At 47.4% G+C, this 24602-nt stretch overlaps 2 protein-coding genes across 4 annotated transcripts in view; one reads left to right on the forward strand and one right to left on the reverse strand.

The window, feature by feature from the left end:
- LOC136612689 (serine/threonine-protein kinase N1-like) overlaps nt 1-514 on the forward strand; it is a 99316-nt gene extending 98802 nt beyond the window's left edge. For all 3 annotated transcript variants that reach the window (XM_066593214.1, XM_066593212.1, XM_066593213.1), the window contains exon 22: nt 149-514. In XM_066593214.1, the coding sequence (XP_066449311.1) occupies nt 149-352 (204 nt within the window). In that variant the 3' untranslated portion in view covers nt 353-514. The remainder of the gene's footprint in view (nt 1-148) is intronic.
- A 6065-nt stretch (nt 515-6579) lies between these two features.
- Nucleotides 6580-23476, reverse strand: LOC136610829 (prostaglandin E2 receptor EP1 subtype-like). Its single transcript, XM_066590025.1, has 3 exons — nt 22592-23476; nt 21421-22290; nt 6580-7328 (listed from the first exon to the last, which is right to left on the reverse strand). Exons 2-3 carry the CDS (start codon nt 22225-22227, stop codon nt 7083-7085), a joined length of 1053 nt encoding a protein of 350 aa, XP_066446122.1. The 5' UTR covers nt 22228-22290; nt 22592-23476; the 3' UTR covers nt 6580-7082.
- Between the last annotated feature and the right edge of the window lie 1126 nt (nt 23477-24602).

Below are 24602 nucleotides of genomic sequence, written 5' to 3' on the forward strand. Positions count from 1 at the left end.
GATTGGACCGGTGCGGACTGAGGCACTTGCGGTGAACCATGGCCCACATAAGATGTATGACTTATTTTTCTATTTTCAACCAGTCTCTGCCCATAGAGTTTTTTGTTTGGCTTCTTAATCCATAACTTTTACTTGTTTTCTATGCTAGGAATTGGACTTTGAGGCTCTCCTTGCTCGCCGATTGCCTCCTCCATTCACTCCGTCTGTCAAAGGACCGCATGACATCAGCAACTTTGACCCTGAATTTACACGTGAAGGACCAGAGCTGACACCTCCAAGGGAACCTCGAATTTTGACCCCCAAAGAACAGAGCCTGTTTCTGGGCTTCGACTATGTGAGGGACGGTGCCTGAGAGAAAGATATCCACAGCTGGAGACCTTCTTCTTCATTTCTTTTATCTTCACTGTATTGTTTTAGTTTTCAATTCTTCAACACATTTCTGCCTGCCCCATCCCCATCGCCGTCCTTCCCGCTACCTCAGGCAGATGTTGTAAATAAAGATCTTTATTAACTACAGAGTCTTCACTTGTCCTCTGAGATATGTGCGTTGTCTACAAAACCTGGAGGTCTGTTGCATATAGTGCAACCTCCCTCCCCCCCCCCCCCCCCCAAAAAAAAAAACAGCTTGTTGAAAAGACCACCCATCATGTAGACCACAGGTTGTTGAACTTGATTTTCAATTCCCTTATGTCCGTTGTGTATTGGCCTCCTGTTTGAGAGGACCACCTGTATAGTCCATCTGCCCCTGCAATTCTGAATAGTGGTTTCGGCATATATAATTGTAGGACCAGGTCTGCCAAGACAATGCTGTAAAAATGCATTGTAGTCTACGTGATTCCTGGTCCAAGAATACTACATGAGTCACATTTGTGTTATTCCAGTCAGTCAGCTGTGGATGGGAAATAATTGGCAGGAAATAATGGGAATGACGATGATATTGGATGAACTTAACAACTAGGACAAGGATCAACTCAAAATGATTGTTATATCATTAATACCCATCACGCTGACCAGTCTGTCCCACTATACAACACTAACATACAATATACAACATTGTTACACGATGGCTGATTCCATTTACATCATGAATTATTATAAGCAATGTTCCCCCAAAGTTTATGGTTCGTCTCTTTTCACATCGCATTTTTGCAATGGAACCATCATGGGTTCTATCCTCCATGCAAAAAACTGCATGGGAAAAACCCAGGATGGAACCTGGATGGCCCCATAGGGAAACAGTAAGTGAGATGAAAACCTCTCTGTCTCTCATAGTTTCTATTCATGAGCCTTTTACACTGGACAGAAAAGCGCCAAACTCGGTACTTTTCCATCCATGTAAAAGACTGACTGGGATGGAAATGATATGAGACGGAGACCAAAGAGGTATCCATCACACATAGTAAACCCTATGGCGCCATCCAGGTTCCCTCATGGGTTCCATCCCCATGCAGTTTTCTGCATGGAGGATAGAACCCATGATGAATTTGATGCTAAAGGAGCCTTAGTGACTGGGGCAGTTAGGCTTGAGAACACTGTTGCCTATAAAATGTGTAATCCATATCAGCTGGAAATTAAAACTGCTGCATAGTATTGATGCTTAGATCCCTGGTGGGCTAGGGCACTAAAGGGGTTGTGAGCAGCATCCTTGATTATCTAGGGTAAAGAATAACTTAATGACACAATCACTAATGAACCAGAAGAGACTTAAGGGGCCCATAAGGCCTCTCCTCTCCATATAGGGAGCCTAGAACCTTGAATACAGCATTACAATTGGGAGCCCTGATACAGGTTTTGCATTGGGGCCCAGGAGCTTCAAGTTACGCCTCTGTGTCTGCTAATTATATTGAGTCACTATGAGGATCCTAAATCCCTCCAGATATTTGTTTTCACTTTGGCTGAAAGATATTGGCCACTTTTTAAGCAAGATACAATTGGTCCCCTCCTACCGGATAAGGCAATTTTTGGCCCTAAGAATATAGAGAATCTGGTGGCCCTCACGGTGATGGAAAAATAAATTGGGAAAATCATGTGCAGAATTAAGCAGCAGATTTTAATCCTTTGCAATCCAATTTTGGATTCAGGGTTTTCTAGGGGGCTTTCTCTTTCTGTCATTATACAATGTCGCCATCTGCTGGCTACAGCCAGTACTGCGGTATGTGACATGCTGGAGAGGCCCCCGACAACAGAGCAGCCAGTAATCTACAGTAAGAATACCCTTCCGGACGTCTTCCAACATCGGAGCTGTACAGCCTTCAATCAGAATGTCTTAAGACGTCAGACAGTGGATTGGAAAGGGTTAATCCATGCAGAAATTGCAACGTTTGTCAGAATTTATATATCAGAAACTGCAGCCCCATTAGGAATTTTGAGAACTCAGATGGTACCCGTCCCTTTACAACTAGGGATTGTGACGTCATGAGCCTCTGGGTTGCTAAGATGTGAGTAAACACAACCGTCCGGAGAACCTCTCTTATTGCCATCCTTGCTTGAGGGATTCCACTTTCTTCCTGTTTGAAACTACCCCTCTGACGGCGGGTGGTATCTCGCTGCTGTGTATTGTGTCACCTGACAATTAGACTCACACAATACTCTACTGGTAAGCGTGTCCGTTTTTATTCTTGGTTTGCGTGCAAAAGACAGCTGGAGCGCTTGTCTTCTGCATACTCCTGCTGTGTTCTCCGAGTGGGATACCAGCTGAAACAATAGTATCAGTGGTATCCCGCTGAGAACTCAGTGCGCAGCACTGATAAGGCTCATCGGTGTCTTTCAGCATGCTGAAAGACAACGATGAACGACTCATTACTGAAAACTGCACGATGTCCGTGCAATTAGACCCAACGATTCTCAGTCAAAAGACGGCTTTGAGTGATTTTTGAGCGAGACTCGTTGGGTCTAAATGGGCCTTAAGAATACCTACTGCACCACCCCATCAGTTACTGCTGGCTAAGACTGTTCACAGTAGCGTCATAGACCCCATTTACAATGGAAGCCGCAATGTGCGGACACATTCATTGTCCTGTGGCTTGCAAGCAATGATTTGGGCCTCATGTCCACTAGCTAAATGGAATTGCGGACTCCGCAGCGGATTTTGCCCATAGGGAATCATTGGCCATCTGCGGGACAATAAATTGATTTTTGCACCCGCGGATGGCATTTTAAAAGAATCACGTTTTTTCACGCGCGGGAGAAAAAACGTGGCATGCTCCATTCTGCCGCGGATTCCGCGCGGATCGGCAACTTTGCTATCACATTGATAGAAATGTGTGCGGATATCTGCATGCAAAAAAATACCCTTTAAAGCAAATCCGTGGCAGATTCTGCGCGGATTGTATTTTTCTAGTGGACATGGCAGGATTTCATGCAGAATTGCCAACAAAATTAGACAATTTTTCTTCCACATCAAAAACCGCACATCAGTGAAATGAGTGACTTGTAGTAACACAACATCTATAGAGCCGTGCACCGCCGAAGGACGTTCTGTATGATCTTCATTCATCTACTATCGTTCTTGACAGCAGCAGCTGGTGAGACAGTTGGTACTACCGCTATAGACTGTGATTACAGTAATTATTCATAAAGGGACACATTTTACCCTGTTCCACTCACCCAATTTCCTATCACACCCTGGAGGTTTCCTCTGTGTGTTCCAGACACTTCCCTGCAGTGTAGCCCCCATATAAGCCACAGTCTTGATGCTGAACTGTTTTTTTTATTTAACTTTCACCTCTATCCCATAATGCATCTGCACAGCTATACACAGCTGCAGGGGGCACAGTTTAATTATCATTAGCTTCTATAGTCTTCTACATAAGCTACAGACCATAAGTATACAGTCAGAAGGATGAGCTGTGATCTCCTCTATTATAACTGTGTGACAGGAGCGGTGTGATCAGCAGCAGTAACTGTGACAGGAATGACTTTGCCCTCCTGCAGCCAAGTCTTGTGTAACAGCATCACGCAGACTGAGAAATCCACAAGAAAAGGAATATATACCTTCAAGTAGATCTGAGCAGGTCAGAACTGAGATCACATGACCATCTGAGGGAAAAGAGACTGGGAGTATCTGATAGAAATAACTAACCAAGGTAACACCAACTCATGTATATATACTGGGGGAAAGCTACATAATTAATGAATTTTAAAAAAGTTCACCAGAGTGGCCCTTTAATGATAAGGACCATTTTGTAGGGTGGGATGACTACTGTGGGTTTATACACATAATAGGCCAAGCACAGGAAACATTCTACATGGAACTACCTAGATGGTCACCGCACTTTGAGACAACTTGCATTAATATAATAGCCAATGTGATAACTAGCAAAAGTGTAAAACACTTTACCTAAAATGACATTTCTGTGCTGAAAAATCAAAAACTTGCGATTTTTGTGCAATGCGTTTTTAACATTAGAAACTCCTATTGACTTTCACACAGTAAAATCGAGAGCGGCAGCGATGCAATGCGAGGTCATTCTCAGGAAAAAAGCATCGCTGAAAAAGCGTCAGAACAAAGACGCAATTTTGCCTTGATTTTCTCGCTGCAAAATCGTGATCACCAGTGTGAAGAAGCCCCCAAGACATGACCACTTGGGTCTCCCTTCTTTCTATTTTGCTGTTCACTGCCTGTTGCCAAGTGAAATCTGTCTCTAGTAACAGACACACCAAGACGAATAACATCAAGCGAAGGAGGTTGCGGAGTCATGCTGTCTGTCTATTGAAATGTAGAGGGAGTAAAGGAGGAGAAGGGAGAGATACTCAGAAATGTGCCAGAGAGAACTGAAAATTAAGGATACAGTCTGCAGAATGAAAAACCGATGATAAATGCCATGTACAAGTCCTATAATGGCCAGAAATGGTGTTACTCCTCATGTGCCCACATGGCAGCTTATTCTGTAAAGTCATCTGAAAGTGCAGGAACTCTTTAAGAATTCTCAAGGTGAAGTGAATGTAAGTAGACGTGATCTACAGCATTAGAGGAAATTATATTGGTCTTCCACCGTCACAAAGTTTACTTACCTGGGATCCTAGATGATTGGTTAGATTGGGAACCTCTTCTGCTTCTGTCTCCCTCTACTGGTCATGAAGATCTTACAGAATCTGTAGCTTTCATAAACTTCAATACCAACTAATACTTTTTGTCTTTTAGAAACCTAAAGCAACTAATCTGCGCACTTAAAGAGGACCTGTTGGCTCTCCATGAGGTCAATACTTCTATTTCTGTAACTCTAAGGGTGGACGCACACTGGCGATTTTGTCTCCATTGCGCTGCGAGAGTAAAGGTAAAGTCTTGCAGTGCAGTGCGAGAAAAAAGCCGGCATCTCGCCGGGATATCGCCAGTCTTTTCAATGGGGCCAGTGGCAGCCGCGCTAGCCCCATTGAAAAGAGATGGAGAATGCCGTGGACTTTTGCCACAGCTGTCACAGCCGGGGACCGTGGGGATGAAGGAATCCTCTGTCACAGCTGTCACAGCTGTGGCAGAAGTCCGCGCGCGGCATTCTATCCCAATGCTTTCAATGGGGCTAGTGCTGCTGCCGCTGGCCCCATTGCAGCCACTAGCGATATGCCGGTTCTATAGCGGCGTCTTTCTTGCGCTGCAAGAGTTTTCTCGTGCTCTCGCAGCGCAAGAAAAAAAATAACGCTAGTGAGTATCGACCCTAAAGCAAACTTTTCTCAAAACTCTGCATTATGTTGGTCTTCTGTAAGTCTTCCTGGAAATAATAATAATCTTTATTCTTCAACATATTCCACAGCGCTGACTAAGCGGCCGGCCACATATGTAAAACACCTGTAAAACACCTGGTGCTTCACGGATCCACAGGCTATAATGGGTACACATAGTCCGACTATGCATACTTTTCATTATGTTTAGCCTAACAGACATCTTCATGTGTGTGGTTTTTTTTTTTTTGTGGGATTGAAATACATAGCCGGTTACGCGGTTCTGTCCAACAAAAAAAAACTCATATGGAGATGTAAGTCTTTTTTTTAACACTGCAGTCAATGGCAAACGTACGGCTGTATGTTTCCATATGCTTAACGTAAATGATTTTTGCGATCAAAGAAAAAAAACTGTCAAGCTAAAAACTTATCTTTTTTTTTAGATCAAAAATAGATCAAAATGTATACCGCACATACGATTTTAAGAAACTAAATATGCTTAAAATGCCCCTAAATTGACAACTGGGTGTTATCATTCCCCTTGTCAGTATGGAGTCTCCATACGAAACCTGACACTGTCCAATCAGTACTGCCCTGGTCAGAGTACTCAAGATCACACCCCACTGACAAGTAGAATAGTAAGACCCTAGTTGTCAATTAAAAGGATTGTACCAACATGCACAACCCTTTTCACAACCCATGGTTGGGGCGAATAGCTGATCGCCGTGGGTTCCGCTCTTGGCAAGCTGCAGGCAATGAGACATTTCTTCTGCTCTCCATTCTGGTCATAGAGGTGGGTCCAAATCGGGGGATGCTTCTATGTGACTTTCATGTTCCCTAATAGGGCATATGAACAAGGGATGGCATTTTGACACAACCCCTTAAATTCATACATTTCCAGCAAGAACAACAGAATACCAGCACAATGCAACGATAGATCCCCTTTAAGGCAAGACAATGGCGATATCTCCTACTGATACTTATTGCCAATCAACCAAATAAACCGAGACTGAACCTCTATTTTTATTACAAAGATGGTGAGGCTACACAGTCCTTCGACTTCTCTCTCGCACAAATTTGTGAGGTTCCATCAACAGAAGCCCCCCCAGTATAAAAGAATGGTGCGGAGCCGTTACCCGCCAGCATCTGTGAGTACCGGAGTGCAGTTACTACAGTAATCCCAATATTAGTCATGCTCACCAGTAAGACAATTGTACCACCATACTTTATGAGTCAGTCATCCATAAGAGTCGTCCATTTATGTACATGTCCACAAGGGCCGGTCTACGTAGATTACCCTCTTGGATTCTTCTGTGTCAACCATGCAACTACGAGGTCCATTGATACATTTAGTGGTCCATATGTTGTTCTCAGAGAAATCCCTGCATTTTCTCTGGAGATTATTGGAGTATTTTCATGCATGGAACCTATAAGCGGCTGATTTCACTATGGTTCGAGCTTCGAAAGTCCCTTGGATCCCAACGGATTGGCTTCCCACCGCGCACGCGGGAAAGCCTCACAAAGATGCTGCAGAGGCGACGTAGTACAGCCCGTCTCAGGAGAATGTACACCCAAGGATCCAAGATCTGGTTACATGAAGCCAAGCGCACCGTGAACAGCAGCCAGTTGGGCCGGGGCAGTGGTGTGCCAGCCTGTAGCATCACCACAGAGACCTGCGTATAAAGGAATGGAAAGAAATTAGCATACAGCAAATGTGCTGCAGTACATGACCCGACAGGTCTATTTTGGTAAACACTTTTAGTTTCCCCTTTAAAGGGGTTTCCAGGCAAAAAAAAAAACTTGAAAAAAAGATCCCCTCCCACTCCCATCCCGCTAGTGTTCAGTCCTTGGCTGCAGTAATGACATCACTGATCCCAGTGACATGTGACCAATGCATCCAATCACAGGCTTGCTTCGGGCAATGATGAACTGTAGCGGTCACATGTCCCCATGTTGGGACGTGATTGCTGCTGTAGTAGGAAGTAGTAACTAGGTGTTTGCAGAACGGGGTTGGCTGGGGTATGGGTGAGGTATGACTTTTTTTTCATATTCTCAGTGCACTCTGTTTTCAGATTTTTAGGGGCACCTGGATAACTTCTTTAGGGGGTTAAACAAATCATTGAACAAACAAAGAGAAAATGATGTGCTTATGAGTGCTCTACTCTCTTCATAGTCAATCACTATGGAGGCTGCAGGGAAATGTACTGTGTTTCACTGAAAATAAGACCCAGTCTTATATTAAATTCTTTGCACCAAAAGAGGCGCTAGGTCTTATTTTTGGAGGATGACTTATTATACTTACCTAGCAGGCTCGGTCCAGGTCCCTCCCGCTGCTCTCCGGAGTTCTGATGTGCTTCTTGCAGTTCTCGGCCGCCCATAGAAGATCATTTCCTGGTTACGGGATTCATAAATCCCGCCTTCAGGAAGTAATGGGTCTGATTAGTTCATCGAGCGCTGCATTGATTTGGTTTTTTTGACTGCTGCTTAGCCAATCACAGCCATTGCATAGTGGATGCCGGATTTATGAATTGGCTGAGCCTCAGCATTGATTGGCCAATTCATAATTCCCGCTTCCACAACGTGATGGTTGTGATTGGTTCTTTGACCGCTAGTCAGCTAATCAATGTAGCGCTCGGTGAACCAATCACAGCAATCACATTGGTTTATCGAGCACTGCATTGCTCGGCTGAGCAGCGCTCGAAAACCAATCAGAGCATTGCTTCCTGGAGGTGATATATATTAATCCCATAACCAGGAAGTGATCTCCTGTAGGCAGCCGAGGACTGCAAGAAGCGCATTGGAGCTCCTTTTTTTTAAATGGAGCTAGGGCTTATTTTCAGGGAAATGTGTATTTTGTCGCCCAGTCACAGAAGCTGCAAATAAGTATACAGACTTTCCATCTTCCCATCCCAGAGGTGCAATCTGAAGCTACTGGGCCACAATGCAGAATCTGTAATGCCCCACTGACTATAATGCTTCATTCATAGAACTGGTACCCTTATATAGAAATGAAAGATCTTATGGGCCACCTTAGTCTCCAGGGCCCAGGTGCTACTGCATCCGCTGCACCCATTATGGTTACACCCCAGCCAATCCCCCTTTCTATCAATTTGTCTTGTGTATACCGTAGTATTCCCTAGCCCTTCTGTTTCTCTTTTGTACCTTGATTCATAAACAAGAAAAGGGAATGAATGACCAATGGAGTAAGTAATCCCATCCTCTGAGGTGCATCACTACCTCATCATTTACCCTATAAGACCTTATGAACTTCATTGGGTCAAAATCAGCAGTTTGCCAGGGGGTATTGGGATATGGAACCACAAAAGAGGAGTTACAAAAGTAGACAACAGATTACTGGTAGTCCAACCTCACCCAAGTCTCTTAGGCCGCCTGCAGACGAGCGGGTCGGATCCGGCAGCGAGAAATCTCGCCGCGCGATCCGACCCCAGAGCCTGCAGGGACGAGCGCGTACTCACCCGCGCCTGACGGCCCCGGCTCTTTGATGTGCCGGCTGCCGCGCAGCCGGCGCATGCGCAGACCGGAGCCGGCGGCCAGGTGAGTGCGTATTGTAATGCACTCCTATGCAGACTTTCAGCGGCGGAAATCCCGCGGGAAATCCCGCGGCGGGATTTCCGCTCGTCTGCAGGCGGCCTTATAATGAGGCAAATACTGAGAGTTAAAACAAGCACAGATGCTAAACATGTACCAACATGCCACCAGATGTCACCTAGATGGGTTCAGTCAGCAGCTGTCCCTAATTTCCAAGTTGACCCAAGTCCATCTGCAGACTTATTGCTCTTATTCTGTACGTTCTATTCAAACCTCATCAGCCACTCATGGTTATCAGAGGTTTCGGTCCCTGCTTACCTTACAGTCTATGACAGTGATGTCTCCTGATGCTTCTCCATGTACGGCAGGCATTGGAACAATGTTTTTGGAAATTTTAAAATATTGACTGCATCAATTTGAGATGGGACAGTACATAGACTAGAGAAGCCACTTGCTGTAGTTGTATACTGCTCCACTCCAGGCCAGGAGGACCTACAGCATGTTGTTACAACCTCCACACCGTTCCATCACTTGGCATCAACCTATGGCTGTTTACCCCTCACTTGTTTGCTCATATTAATTAGCTTCTCACTAAAGATAGCCTTATAGTCTGTGTGTAATACTAGTCCATACCTTTCAATGTTCGAAGAACCAAAAGAGGAATAATTCTTGCAGTGCACTAGGGGTGCCACAGCAAATTTTTTCCATTAGGCCATGCTCCTTTGCTAAGCTACTCCCTTTATGTGCCCTCACAGTAATAGTGCCCGAGTGTCCCCTGCACAGTAATAGTGCCCCCGAGTGTCCCCTGCACAGTAATAGTGCCCCCGAGTGTCCCCTGCACAGTAATAGTGCCCCCGAGTGTCCCCTGCACAGTAATAGTGCCCCCGAGTGTCCCCTGCACAGTAATAGTGCCCCCGAGTGTCCCCTGCACAGTAATAGTGCCCCCGAGTGTCCCCTGCACAGTAATAGTGCCCCCGAGTGTCCCCTGCACAGTAATAGTGCCCCCGAGTGTCCCCTGCACAGTAATAGTGCCCCCGAGTGTCCCCTGCACAGTAATAGTGCCCCCGAGTGTCCCCTGCACTGTAATAGTGCCCCCGAGTGTCCCCTGCACTGTAATAGTGCCCCCGAGTGTCCCCTGCACTGTAATAGTGCCCCCGAGTGTCCCCTGCACTGTAATAGTGCCCCCGAGTGTCCCCTGCACTGTAATAGTGCCCCCGAGTGTCCCCTGCACTGTAATAGTGCCCGAGTGTCCCCTGCACAGTAATAGTACCCGAGTGTCCCCTGCACAGTAATAGTACCCGAGTGTCCCCTGCACAGTAATAGTACCCGAGTGTCCCCTGCACAGTAATTGTACCCGAGTGTCCCCTGCACAGTAATTGTACCCGAGTGTCCCCTGCACAGTAATTGTACCCGAGTGTCCCCTGCACAGTAATTGTACCCGAGTGTCCCCTGCACAGTAATTGTACCCGAGTGTCCCCTGCACAGTAATTGTACCCGAGTGTCCCCTGCACAGTAATAGTGCCCCCGAGTGTCCCCTGCACAGTAATAGTGCCCCCGAGTGTCCCCTGCACAGTAATAGTGCCCCCGAGTGTCCCCTGCACAGTAATAGTGCCCCCGAGTGTCCCCTGCACAGTAATAGTGCCCCCGAGTGTCCCCTGCACAGTAATAGTGCCCCCGAGTGTCCCCTGCACAGTAATAGTGCCCCCGAGTGTCCCCTGCACAGTAATAGTGCCCCCGAGTGTCCCCTGCACAGTAATAGTGCCCCCGAGTGTCCCCTGCACAGTAATAGTGCCCCCGAGTGTCCCCTGCACAGTAATAGTGCCCCCGAGTGTCCCCTGCACAGTAATAGTGCCCCCGAGTGTCCCCTGCACAGTAATAGTGCCCCCGAGTGTCCCCTGCACAGTAATAGTGCCCCCGAGTGTCCCATGCACAGTAATAGTGCCCCCGAGTGTCCCCTGCACAGTAATAGTGCCCCCGAGTGTCCCCTGCATAGTAATAGTGCCCGAGTGTCCCCTGCACAGTAATAGTGCCCGAGTGTCCCCTGCAAAGTAATAGTGCCCGAGTGTCCCCTGCACAGTAATAGTGCCCCCGAGTGTCCCCTGCACAGTAATAGTGCCCCCGAGTGTCCCCTGCACAGTAATAGTGCCCCCGAGTGTCCCCTGCACAGTAATAGTGCCCCCGAGTGTCCCCTGCACAGTAATAGTGCCCCCGAGTGTCCCCTGCACAGTAATAGTGCCCCCGAGTGTCCCCTGCACAGTAATAGTGCCCCCGAGTGTCCCCTGCACAGTAATAGTGCCCGAGTGTCCCCTGCACAGTAATAGTGCCCGAGTGTCCCCTGCAAAGTAATAGTACCCGAGTGTCCCCTGCACAGTAATAGTACCCGAGTGTCCCCTGCACAGTAATAGTACCCGAGTGTCCCCTGCACAGTAATAGTACCCGAGTGTCCCCTGCACAGTAATAGTACCCGAGTGTCCCCTGCACAGTAATAGTACCCGAGTGTCCCCTGCACAGTAATAGTACCCGAGTGTCCCCTGCACAGTAATAGTACCCGAGTGTCCCCTGCACAGTAATAGTACCCGAGTGTCCCCTGCACAGTAATAGTACCCGAGTGTCCCCTGCACAGTAATTGTACCCGAGTGTCCCCTGCACAGTAATTGTACCCGAGTGTCCCCTGCACAGTAATTGTACCCGAGTGTCCCCTGCACTGTAATTGTACCCGAGTGTCCCCTGCACTGTAATTGTACCCGAGTGTCCCCTGCACTGTAATTGTACCCGAGTGTCCCCTGCACTGTAATAGTACCCGAGTGTCCCCTGCACAGTAATTGTACCCGAGTGTCCCCTGCACAGTAATAGTACCCGAGTGTCCCCTGCACAGTAATAGTACCCGAGTGTCCCCTGCACAGTAATAGTACCCGAGTGTCCCCTGCACAGTAATAGTACCCGAGTGTCCCCTGCACAGTAATTGTACCCGAGTGTCCCCTGCACAGTAATTGTACCCGAGTGTCCCCTGCACAGTAATTGTACCCGAGTGTCCCCTGCACAGTAATTGTACCCGAGTGTCCCCTGCACAGTAATAGTACCCGAGTGTCCCCTCACTGTAATAGTACCCGAGTGTCCCCTCACTGTAATAGTACTCGAGTGTCCCCTCACTGTAATAGTGCCCGAGTGTCCCTTCACTGTAATAGTACCCCCGAGTGTCCCCTGCACAGTAATAGTGCCCCCGAGTGTCCCCTGCACAGTAATAGTGCCCCCGAGTGTCCCCTGCACAGTAATAGTGCCCCCGAGTGTCCCCTGCACAGTAATAGTGCCCCCGAGTGTCCCCTGCACAGTAATAGTGCCCGCGAGTGTCCCCTGCACAGTAATAGTGCCCCCGAGTGTCCCCTGCACAGTAATAGTGCCCCCTGCACAGTAATAGTGCCCGAGTGTCCCCTGCACAGTAATAGTGCCCGAGTGTCCCCTGCACAGTAATAGTGCCCGAGTGTCCCCTGCACAGTAATAGTGCCCGAGTGTCCCCTGCACAGTAATAGTACCCGAGTGTCCCCTGCACAGTAATTGTGCCCGAGTGTCCCCTGCACAGTAATTGTACCCGAGTGTCCCCTGCACAGTAATTGTACCCGAGTGTCCCCTGCACAGTAATTGTACCCGAGTGTCCCCTGCACAGTAATTGTACCCGAGTGTCCCCTGCACAGTAATAGTGCCCCCTAGTGTCCCCTGCACAGTAATAGTGCCCCCGAGTGTCCCCTGCACAGTAATAGTGCCCCCGAGTGTCCCCTGCACAGTAATAGTGCCCCCGAGTGTCCCCTGCACAGTAATAGTGCCCCCGAGTGTCCCCTGCACAGTAATAGTGCCCCCGAGTGTCCCCTGCACAGTAATAGTGCCCCCGAGTGTCCCCTGCACAGTAATAGTGCCCCCGAGTGTCCCCTGCACAGTAATAGTGCCCCCGAGTGTCCCCTGCACAGTAATAGTGCCCCCGAGTGTCCCCTGCACAGTAATAGTGCCCCCGAGTGTCCCCTGCACAGTAATAGTGCCCCCGAGTGTCCCCTGCACAGTAATAGTGCCCCCGAGTGTCCCCTGCACAGTAATAGTGCCCCCGAGTGTCCCCTGCACAGTAATAGTGCCCCCGAGTGTCCCCTGCACAGTAATAGTGCCCCCGAGTGTCCCCTGCACAGTAATAGTGCCCCCGAGTGTCCCCTGCACAGTAATAGTGCCCCCGAGTGTCCCCTGCACAGTAATAGTGCCCCCGAGTGTCCCCTGCACAGTAATAGTGCCCCCGAGTGTCCCCTGCACAGTAATAGTGCCCCCGAGTGTCCCCTGCACAGTAATAGTGCCCCCGAGTGTCCCCTGCACAGTAATAGTGCCCGAGTGTCCCCTGCACAGTAATAGTGCCCGAGTGTCCCCTGCAAAGTAATAGTACCCGAGTGTCCCCTGCACAGTAATAGTACCCGAGTGTCCCCTGCACAGTAATAGTACCCGAGTGTCCCCTGCACAGTAATAGTACCCGAGTGTCCCCTGCACAGTAATAGTACCCGAGTGTCCCCTGCACAGTAATAGTACCCGAGTGTCCCCTGCACAGTAATAGTACCCGAGTGTCCCCTGCACAGTAATAGTACCCGAGTGTCCCCTGCACAGTAATAGTACCCGAGTGTCCCCTGCACAGTAATAGTACCCGAGTGTCCCCTGCACAGTAATTGTACCCGAGTGTCCCCTGCACAGTAATAGTACCCGAGTGTCCCCTGCACAGTAATTGTACCCGAGTGTCCCCTGCACAGTAATTGTACCCGAGTGTCCCCTGCACAGTAATTGTACCCGAGTGTCCCCTGCACTGTAATTGTACCCGAGTGTCCCCTGCACTGTAATAGTACCCGAGTGTCCCCTGCACAGTAATAGTACCCGAGTGTCCCCTGCACAGTAATTGTACCCGAGTGTCCCCTGCACAGTAATAGTACCCGAGTGTCCCCTGCACAGTAATAGTACCCGAGTGTCCCCTGCACAGTAATTGTACCCGAGTGTCCCCTGCACAGTAATAGTACCCGAGTGTCCCCTGCACAGTAATAGTACCCGAGTGTCCCCTGCACAGTAATTGTACCCGAGTGTCCCCTGCACAGTAATAGTACCCGAGTGTCCCCTCACTGTAATAGTACCCGAGTGTCCCCTCACTGTAATAGTACTCGAGTGTCCCCTCACTGTAATAGTGCCCGAGTGTCCCTTCACTGTAATAGTACCCCCGAGTGTCCCCTGCACAGTAATAGTGCCCCCGAGTGTCCCCTGCACAGTAATAGTGCCCCCGAGTGTCCCCTGCACAGTAATAGTGCCCCCGAGTGTCCCCTGCACAGTAATAGTGCCCCCGAGTGTCCCCTGCACAGTAATAGTGCCCCCGAGTGTCCCCTGCACAGTAATAGTACCCGAGTGTCCCCTGCACAGTAATAGTAGCCGAGTATCCCCTGCACAGTAATAGTACCCGAGTGTCCCCTGCACAGTAATAGTACCCGAGTGTCCCCTGCACAGTAATAGTACCCGAGTGTCCCCTCACTGTAATAGTACCCGAGTGTCCCCTCACTGTAATAGTACCCGAGTGTCCCCTCACTGTAATAGTACCCGAGTGTCCCCTCACTGTAATAGTACCCGAGTGTCCCCTGCACAGTAATAGTACCCGAGTGTCCCCTGCACAGTAATAGTACCCGAGTGTCCCCTGCACAGTAATAGTACCCGAGTGTCCCCTGCACAGTAATAGTACCCGAGTGTCCCCTGCACAGTAATAGTAGCCGAGTGTCCCCTGCACAGTAATAGTACCCGAGTGTCCCCTCACTGTAATAGTACCCGAGTGTCCCCTCACTGTAATAGTACCCGAGTGTCCCCTGCACAGTAATAGTACCCGAGTGTCCCCTGCACAGTAATAGTACCCGAGTGTCCCCTGCACAGTAATAGTACCCGAGTGTCCCCTGCACAGTAATAGTACCCGAGTGTCCCCTGCACAGTAATAGTACCCGAGTGTCCCCTGCACAGTAATAGTACCCGAGTGTCCCCTGCACAGTAATAGTACCCGAGTGTCCCCTGCACAGTAATAGTACCCGAGTGTCCCCTGCACAGTAATAGTACCCGAGTGTCCCCTCACTGTAATAGTACCCGAGTGTCCCCTCACTGTAATAGTACCCGAGTGTCCCCTGCACAGTAATAGTACCCAAGTGTCCCCTGCACAGTAATTGTACCCGAGTGTCCCCTGCACAGTAATAGTACCCGAGTGTCCCCTGCACAGTAATAGTACCCGAGTGTCCCCTGCACAGTAATAGTACCCGAGTGTCCCCTCACTGTAATAGTACCCGAGTGTCCTCTCACTGTAATAGTACCAGAGTGTCCCCTCACTGTAATAGTACCCGAGTGTCCCCTCACTGTAATAGTACCCGAGTGTCCCCTCACTGTAATAGTACCCGAGTGTCCCCTCACTGTAATAGTACCCAATGTCCCCTCACTGTAATAGTACTCGAGTGTCCCCTCACTGTAATAGTGCCCGAGTGTCCCCTCACTGTAATAGTGCCCCTGAGTTTCCCCTCACTGTAATAGTGCCCCTGAGTTTCCCCTCACTGTAATAGTACTCGAGTGTCCCCTCAATGTAATAGTGCCCGAGTGTCCCCTCACTGTAATAGTGCCCCTGAGTTTCCCCTCACTGTAATAGTGCCCTTAAGTGTCCCCTCACTGTAATAGTGCCCTTAAGTGTCCCCTCACTGTAATAGTGCCCCTGAGTTTCCCCTCACTGAAATAGTGCCCCTGAGTGTCCCCTCACTGTAATAGTGCCCCTGAGTGTCCCCTCACTGTTATAGTGCCCCTGTGTGTCCCCTTACAGTAATAGTGCATCTGAGTGTCCCCTTCACAGTAATAGTGCCCCTGCGTGTCCCCTCACTGTCAAGTGCCCCTGAGTGTCCCCTCACTGTTATGTGCCCCTGAGTGTCCCCTCACTGTTATAGTGCCCCTGAGTGTCCCCTCACTGTTATAGTGCCCCTGAGTGTCCCCTCACTGTTATAGTGCCCCTGAGTGTCCCCTTACAGTAATAGTGCATCTGAGTGTCCCCTTCACAGTAATAGTGCCCCTGCGTGTCCCCTCACTGTCAAGTGCCCCTGAGTGTCCCCTCACTGTTATAGTGCCCCTGAGTGTCCCCTCACTGTTATAGTGCCCCTGAGTGTCCCCTCACTGTTATAGTGCCCCTGAGTGTCCCCTCACTGTTAGTGCCCCTGCGTATCCCCTTACAGTAATAGTGCATCTGAGTGTCCCCTCACTGTAATAGTACCCACTCCTGTCCTGTCAACCTTAATAATAGTGCCCACATATACACACATATACAGTAAAAAAACAGCTTATACTTACTTCCCTTGCTCTGATCCGTGCTGCTACGGCCCCCCTGCTGCTCACTTCTAAGCCGCGCGATCATATGATTGCTGCGGCCAATTCCTGGCCTCAGTGTTGGTTTGGCTGAGGCTACTAATTGGCCACAGCAATCACATGCTAACACTACCCTGAAGTGAGCAGCGGGGTAAGACCGTAGCGTCATGGACTGATATAATGGGGGAGCACAGTGTTGAAAATAAGCTTTTTTTTTAATATTATGCTATTCCCAATACCCCTGCTGGCCTCCTGCCACTAGGGGTGGCAAGACAGCCCCCAAAACCCTGCACTGTCCCACTGACTCTGATAAGCAGTGGATTTAGCAAAGCTAAGCCACAGCCAGCTGGGCATTGTCCCTTCGGTGGCTGGTACAGGGGTAACACCCAGATGGCTTTGGCTTCCCCTGGCAAAATCTGCTGTTTACCAGATTCACCTATATTTTTAAAGTTGTTGATCAGACAACCCCTTTAATAAATTTGCCATATTTTGAGCGGTCTGACAGTGAGGAGAAGAGTTCTATGCCTGCGGTGAGCAGTGTAGATTTATTACCATCTACTCTAATTAACAAATCTGGGCTAAGTTACGCCCCCTTATAGACCACACCCACTATTTTTTCCATCCCTTTGCAGATCTGGCAAGTAACAAAAAACGTTCCCCATTTTGCAGGTATAATGCTGCATGTCATAATTTTAGCCATTTTAACATGACTTTAAATCAAACTGTCACATGAATGTGGCCCAATGCGGTTTATGTACCCGAAAGTGGTTCCGGTTGTATGATCGGGCCAGTAGTTGTATATAAATAGGTATATATGATGTGAGGTGTGACGGATAATAACATAACTCAACAAGAAGTTGCTAATGACCAGAATGGGTCCTATGACTCTCAAAAAATATCCGTGTTTCTAGGAGCCTTGAGGCTCCTCAGAACCTGGTCAAGCGTTCCTTGGAAGACCACATTGGAAAGAACCTTCGCATGTACTGTAGGGGCATAAAACTGAACTCACCACTAGAAGACGTCTTGTATATCAGCAGGCGAAGAAGCCAACCACTGTCTGCCATAAATCTAACACAGCAGGTAACAGGATGTGGAGGAGTTCCTGGAGATGGAACGACAATTTCCAGCAAGTCCTTCAAGGGGTTGTCCTACTTCTAGCTGTTTTGCTGCAGGAAGCGAACAGCTCCGTACATTAGAGCACATTCATGAAAGGGTTTACGGCAGAAACCGGTGTAAAAAAAAGTCACATTTTTGCGCAAATTTGTAATTGATCAAAATTTGCAACTTTTCTCTTTTTTGCATCAGCCACGCCACTTTTTCAATAAGTAGGCAGAGCTTTCTGGTGGGCACAGCCACCCCAAATCAACATATTTATGTATTAGTTACGCCAGAAACTGGAGTAAATTATACCAGAAATATACGCCAGGTCAGACGCATGGAGGCACCAGGGATGCGCCGAATACCTGAAGATGCGTGCATCTCTTCATGTATACAGCGCCCAGGTAAAAATGACTAATCTCGGCACAGGAAATTCTGAGCTTAGTAAATTTCCTCCATTGTACATTGGCCTGGGTTGGTATCCTATTGAAATGAATAGGACTCAGCCGGCAGTACCAACTCTGGCCACTGCGCAATGTATGGAGCTGTCTGCTTCCTGCAGCAAAACAACTAGAAGCGGGACAATCATTTAATGGTAGCGGGGTTGGGAACCAGTGGCCTACATCACTGGACATATCAGATACCAAACTATATTTGTGGAGTTAGTTAAAGCAGACTGAGCCTGTGCCAGTTTCTGGACCTGTTGAGCTTGGAGTCAGCGCCTTCTTATTTCCTAAATATAAAATTGTATGATTCGAAAAGGGCATTAGTTCTGCATGGAGGTAATGTAATATATAGGGTTAATAGCACAACCCCAGCAGGAAAATGTATAGATTGGATTTTCCCTCTTCCCATGGCCGAAGAACATGGATTATTGGCATAAATAACTGAACATGACACGGTCACCTCATCCGTCAGCCGGACGAAGCTCAAGGATGAGAGGAAAGGACATGGAAGGGGTAAGGACGGAGGACGAAAAAAGAGCGAAGGTGGAGAGACCGTCACAGAGAAGAGGCATGAATGAAAAGGCAGAGAAGCAACATAAAAGATGAAATAATGAGCAGCACCCACTAATGCTGGCAGCGGGGCGCCAGCAGACAAGGCTCTAGATGTAAGACCTTCAGAAATGCCAAGGCTCCTTCTTCAGACCCAGTAGTGCCGACTTCACTCTACTCCTCATGCCAGCACTTGTGCTTCTATGCCAATAGGAATAGCATCTTTCCCTACTTCACCCCATGCCAGTCTCTGTATATAGTATCCTATATATGTAGCAGTGCCGGTCTCTTTATCTATAATGTACCAGTCCCTTAATGTACCGGGTGAGGCAAAAGTCTGGACACATCTGTTTAACTGGTGTAATAATGAGAAAATTGACTTCGATGGGTACAAGTATTAATTGAGAGGGAGACCGCAGTTTTTGGTTGACAAGATGTCATTTTGAACTCTACCATATTATATTCAGCTCAGGCTTTTCAAATGGGCTAGAATTGACTCCTAAACACACTGGGAGTATCAGTTTTGACCTAGAGTTAGTTGTTTAGGAGTTACCGTGCTTTACATGATGTGTTCAATGTGTCTGCCGGATGCACGAAGCTAAACATTTAACCCGTTCTTCACGAATACTGAAGAACTGCAGGTGATATTTCTTCACAGCACTGTAGAATCCACTATTTCAGGTGAACCATATTGTGTATTTTTTTCCAAATACACAAGGCACATTGAATGGCCCCAGAGATAATAGTGCAAAGGCGTTAAGTCCGGCGACCTTGGCGGCCATTCTGCTGGACCTCTACATCCAGTCCAGTGCCCAGGGACTTGCACATCCAGCCATCTGCATACCTCCACAGCAAAGTGTGGGGGTGAACCATCCTGTTAAAAAGTAACTTGGAAACTCAGTGTTCGCATTGAGTACAGATGGGAATATGGTGTCCGTAACATCTGGGGGTACTTCTCACCATTAAGTGATCCATCAATGAAAAAAGGGTGCCCTGGGTGCTAGCCACAATTTACCAACTTTGCCCTCAATTAACCGTTAAAAAAGTAAAGATGGAGTAGAACTGGCACTTCCAGTGTGTTTCCGAGTACATTCTAGCCAAGACTGATATATTACATGACCCCCTTCCTATTAAACAGGTGTATCCAGACTTGTGCCTCACGCTGTATAATCCTCTCCATGCAGCAGTGCCAGTCTCTTATATATAACCTTGTCCATGTATTAGAGCCGGTATCTTTATATATAACCCCATCCATGTAGCAGTGCCCGTACATCAATATAAAACCTTGCCCTTGTAACAGTGCCAGTCTCTTCATAAATAATTTTGTCCACCAGCAGGCTAGTCCTGTTATATATAACCTTGGCCATGCAGCAGTGCTAGTCTCTCTCTATATATAACCCTCCTTGCCATTCTTTGTATATAGTAGAGCGTGTGCACAATAGCAATTTATTTGTTCTTCTTCCTTACCTAAGTTTTAAAGGACTGTAAATCAATGGGTTAATAATTCTACCGTTTTGTGTATGCAGTGCCGATGCAGACAGGAAAGGAGACATGGACAGTTTTCCCCTTCAGTATGATCAGTGTCTATTTTTCTTTCTCAGATCTGGTACTAAGGTCCCTTTAATGTCTCCATCCGACTGCAGTATTATGGCAGTGTCTGTCTGTGCGCTGCAGTGACGCACGTCTATTTAGATTATTGCTTAATGCATTCCATCAGTGCCATTGTGTACATAGATATAGCAGAGCTGAGTTTGTTAGCAAACGGTTTCTTTTATGCACTGTAGAAACTCACTAAGATAACATCATTCAATAGGCTTGTAGACCTATAGGTATGACATTGAAATGACACAAGGAATTGTGGTCAATAAAACTAAGAAAGAAACATCGAAATGCCGCTGCTTGGTGGAATTATATGCTGGATACTTCTGACACCAGTAGATGTAGCCAAGTGAATTTATCAAACCGGACAGCAGTGCATACAGTACAACACGTTTCAACCCCTCTATGGTCTTAATCAGAGGGGGTTGAAACGCGTTGTACTGTATACCACTATCTGGAAACAGCTACTGGTGTCAGAGGTATCCAGCTTATGATGCCATTGGACAGTGCCATCTTAGATGATTTTATTGCCCTTTGTGAACAGGTTGGGACAACACATCCCCATTTGCATTCTGGCTTGAAGCTGGTGGTACCAAAACTTGGTGATCTCTGTAGAGTAATTGGCATGCAATACAGTTGTACCCAAACCAGCATAACCCCTTCAGGTGAGCATTTTAAGTGTTCTCTCTGTAGTTTTCTATCATACTACATTTATATTTGTGCCCTATGTCTTCTTCTGTTTATTTCCACTTGTTGGAGTCCCATGAAGAACTGTGCCTAGTAAAAAGTTCCACTCTGCCTTTAGATAAATCTTATGGTGTCGGTGCCTAACTTTTCAATGATTAGACCAGTGTCTGTAATAGAGTCAAATGTCCTGGCTGACTGCAGGTCTACTGAATACCGGTCTACTGCAGGTCATAGATCCCCATGATGCCTCGAGTCGGGTCAGTAAAACCTGTGGTTGGGCCCAGACACTCGTCCATATTATGGGTGCATAAATATGCTCATGTGAGATCAGCCTTTCAATATCTCTATTAGCAGTTATATTCAAGAAGGCAGTTTGCCAACATGGGGGAGGGATAAGATAACAAATGCAATAGGTCTACTGCATAATCGAAATGAAGAGTGAATTGGATACAAAAAAGTTCCTCACCAGTAATGGACTCCAGCAGACACAAGAAACTATGGTAATTGCCAACAGTTGCACCATCATTTCCAGGTCATGAGAACGGGCACCCCGAAGGCTCCTTCTGCGATCCTCTCCTGAGGCTCGTAAGAGTCTAGCTCGAAGCAAGGTAACTCCAACTACCAAATTACACAGCAATGCAGCCACCAACGATCCAAGACCAAGTCCAGAGAACAGTAGGCAAAATCCTGGCGGGTCCTGTAAAAAACACCAGGTCCCTGAAGGTTGCAGTCCATATGTACCATAACCCAGTAGTGGTAGAGTAGACACCAGAAGAGCTACACACCAAGCTACACCAAGGCTGATTCGAGCTCGGGTTTGGGTAACAACAGCCGAATGCCACAGTGGTTTTGTAAGGCCAATGCAACGCTCACATGCCATAAGAAGCCCAAGTAGTAGTGGAGAAAGTCCAAAAAATACCATGCAACCACCAAGAAATTGACATCCAGCCATTGGTAATCCTCCATAAGAATAGAGCCACAGGACAAAGGATCCAGTTATAAGATGTCCAGCCAAGTCTGTCAAAAGGAGCCCTGAAGCCAAGAGGAGAAACTGTGCCCTCGATCGTCGTAGTCTTCGGGAGACGGAGTAGGCTCGTGCCAGGATCCAGAGGCCCAAGGCATTTGATAATGCCCCAATAGCCATGGAAAGGGATGGAAGAAGAGGGGTAGATGTACGAGGAGGAGATGATGGAGAAGTAGAGTAGAAAGAAGTTGGAGGGATGGAGGAAAACACAGTGGAAAGGGAGGTGTTGGGGTGTAGCGGTGGATACATCGGTGAAGAAGACAGGTTTAGTTTTTGTAAAGAGTATAGTAAATGTTATAAATCATAAAGACGCTATTGCAGAAGATGATGGATTTGGAAAGCATAGTGCAACAAAGGGAAACAAGAGGAAGAACATAGGCAAAGAATGCAAAGGATGGAAGGTGGAATGAGAAAAATAAAAGGGAAACCAACGTTAGTGTCACTAATAATAGTCCTACAACGTACGGATACACAAGGCACGATTACCAGCAATCACAATTAGTCATAGAAAACGCGGCTCGGATACATCTGTATAGAATATAGAAAAGTACACAGAGTTTACGATAGCCTAATCGCTAACACCTTCAACCAACACCAACATTTTGACACTCACCCTTTCTTGTGTGACAATCCCGGGGTGTGTCCCTGGTTTACCCACAGTCCATGATGTCCGAGGATCTTATTTCACACCGCCTAAAAATACAAAAATGTCATGCAAAGTCCTTTTAGACTGTAGAGGTGTCCCTTTCTGTTCAATGTCTTCTTAATATCAACAGATCCATTACTTATTGTGTCTTCTTTTCTTCACGAACTTGATTTCTGCGATGTCTCAGAGCTCAGCCTGCTGTCTGTACTTCAATCTCCCTATCGCGCTTGCACTGATCTCTAACGCTTCCCTCATCCTCCCCTGGATGTTACCTCCTCCTCCTTCCGAAAGGACCAGAAGAAGAGAATGCAAGACAATATAAAGGGACAGAAAACAGTGAGAACAAGCATTCGAAAAATAGGGAAAGTTAGGAGGCAAGAATTGACTTGAGGAACATACAAGAAACCCAAATCTCAGTCAAGGTCTCAAGAGATAGAGACCAACAGGACTTACATTTTCCTGTAAGCAATGACCATGGAATAGAAGGGTTAAAGTCATCTTCTCGTGAACTATTATATGACACTTAAAGATAAAGTTCCTATGTGTTCACCAGTCCCACAAGTGAAGACTTTCTTACAACAGGTCCTATTGCTGGTGTCTCCGCAGCTTCTCCATAGCCATGTATCCATAGTATATGGTCTATGTTCAATGGTCAATATGTGAAAACTGAGACATAAACCTCCACAAACACACAGAACAATATCCCACTGTTCTATCACCGTCTCCTCATCTCTTTGTTTTCCGTCCCATCTGCCTAATTCTCTCTTCTTTCTTCTGGCACAAATTCTTGTTTGTCGAGACTTCTGGCCTTTTGTATGATATCAAATCTAACCCCCACCCCTCAGAGACACAGTGATCTGCAGCAGGGTGCCGCTCCTAATAAGGCAGCAAATCCCTGGAGATTCCCCAATTCTGGGACCTTGGAAAACTTCATTCTTTGCAGCACTATCCGAACCGAGGCAGCAGAGACAGAGGTGTGGACTTTATATACAGGCTATTAGGATGCTAGCCCAGCAATGTAATATCAGAAATGATGAAGAAGAGGGCTTTGTTGGACATCTGGAGGGCTGAGTAGGACAGTATTAGAGGGGTTTCTGTACATTTGTAGTCTACGACAAGGAGGATCACTGGGATATAGATGTGCCGAGGGGTTAATTGGAAAGAGGAAAGTACATAGATTGCAGGAACACTTATTGCTGTAACATTTCAAGTGAAGATGCTACCTTGGATCATTATGCACTCAGTGAAGAAACAATAATGCACCCAGAGAGAAATGTCAGATTGCTGTAAAACTCAGCATGCAGTTATGTCTCAGGCGGATATGGAAATTATTGCAGTTGTGGTCTGATTAGATACTGGGTCTTAAAACCAGTGGCCATAAAAGTGCTTCCCCGTTGCCCTCAGAGGCTACTTTTATGTAGTGTACGTCTTGTTGAGAGACCGTTGACCACTAGACGTCTCTACGATGCACCCGGAGACATTTTGCCTAGTTAACAGAGTTTAAAAGGGGACTCATTATTGGAATGTGAGAAGCTGGATGGTCATTCTGACCAAGCCGTTAGGAGCAGTGGTTACATGAGGGCACGTACATATGGCGAACAGGCTCCGGACGGCCCAGACAGACCACCAGTAGAGAGGATTGTTCGACATGCCAACAAGCAGATCCAACAGATTCATTATCCACCATCCAGACACAGGTGGCAGCTTCATTACAGTACTGTCTCTGTCTGAACCATTTCTAGGTGCTTAATAGAATGAAACTTGGTGTCACATTGCCAATTATGTGTCTTGCCATTGACACCCCAACACCATCGCCTTTATCTGCAGGGGTGTCCTGAATGAGAAACCTGGACTGCTACGGACTGGAGCCATATCATCTTTCACGATGCATCCAGGTTCTGTTTGGGAGCCGACTGTCGAGTTTGAGTATGGAAGCCTACTGGTGAATGCTTAAATCCTGCCTTTGTTGTGGAGCGAC

The sequence above is a fragment of the Eleutherodactylus coqui genome, chromosome 2 (genome assembly GCF_035609145.1).
Source record: "Eleutherodactylus coqui strain aEleCoq1 chromosome 2, aEleCoq1.hap1, whole genome shotgun sequence".
Lineage (NCBI taxonomy): Eukaryota > Metazoa > Chordata > Amphibia > Anura > Eleutherodactylidae > Eleutherodactylus > Eleutherodactylus coqui.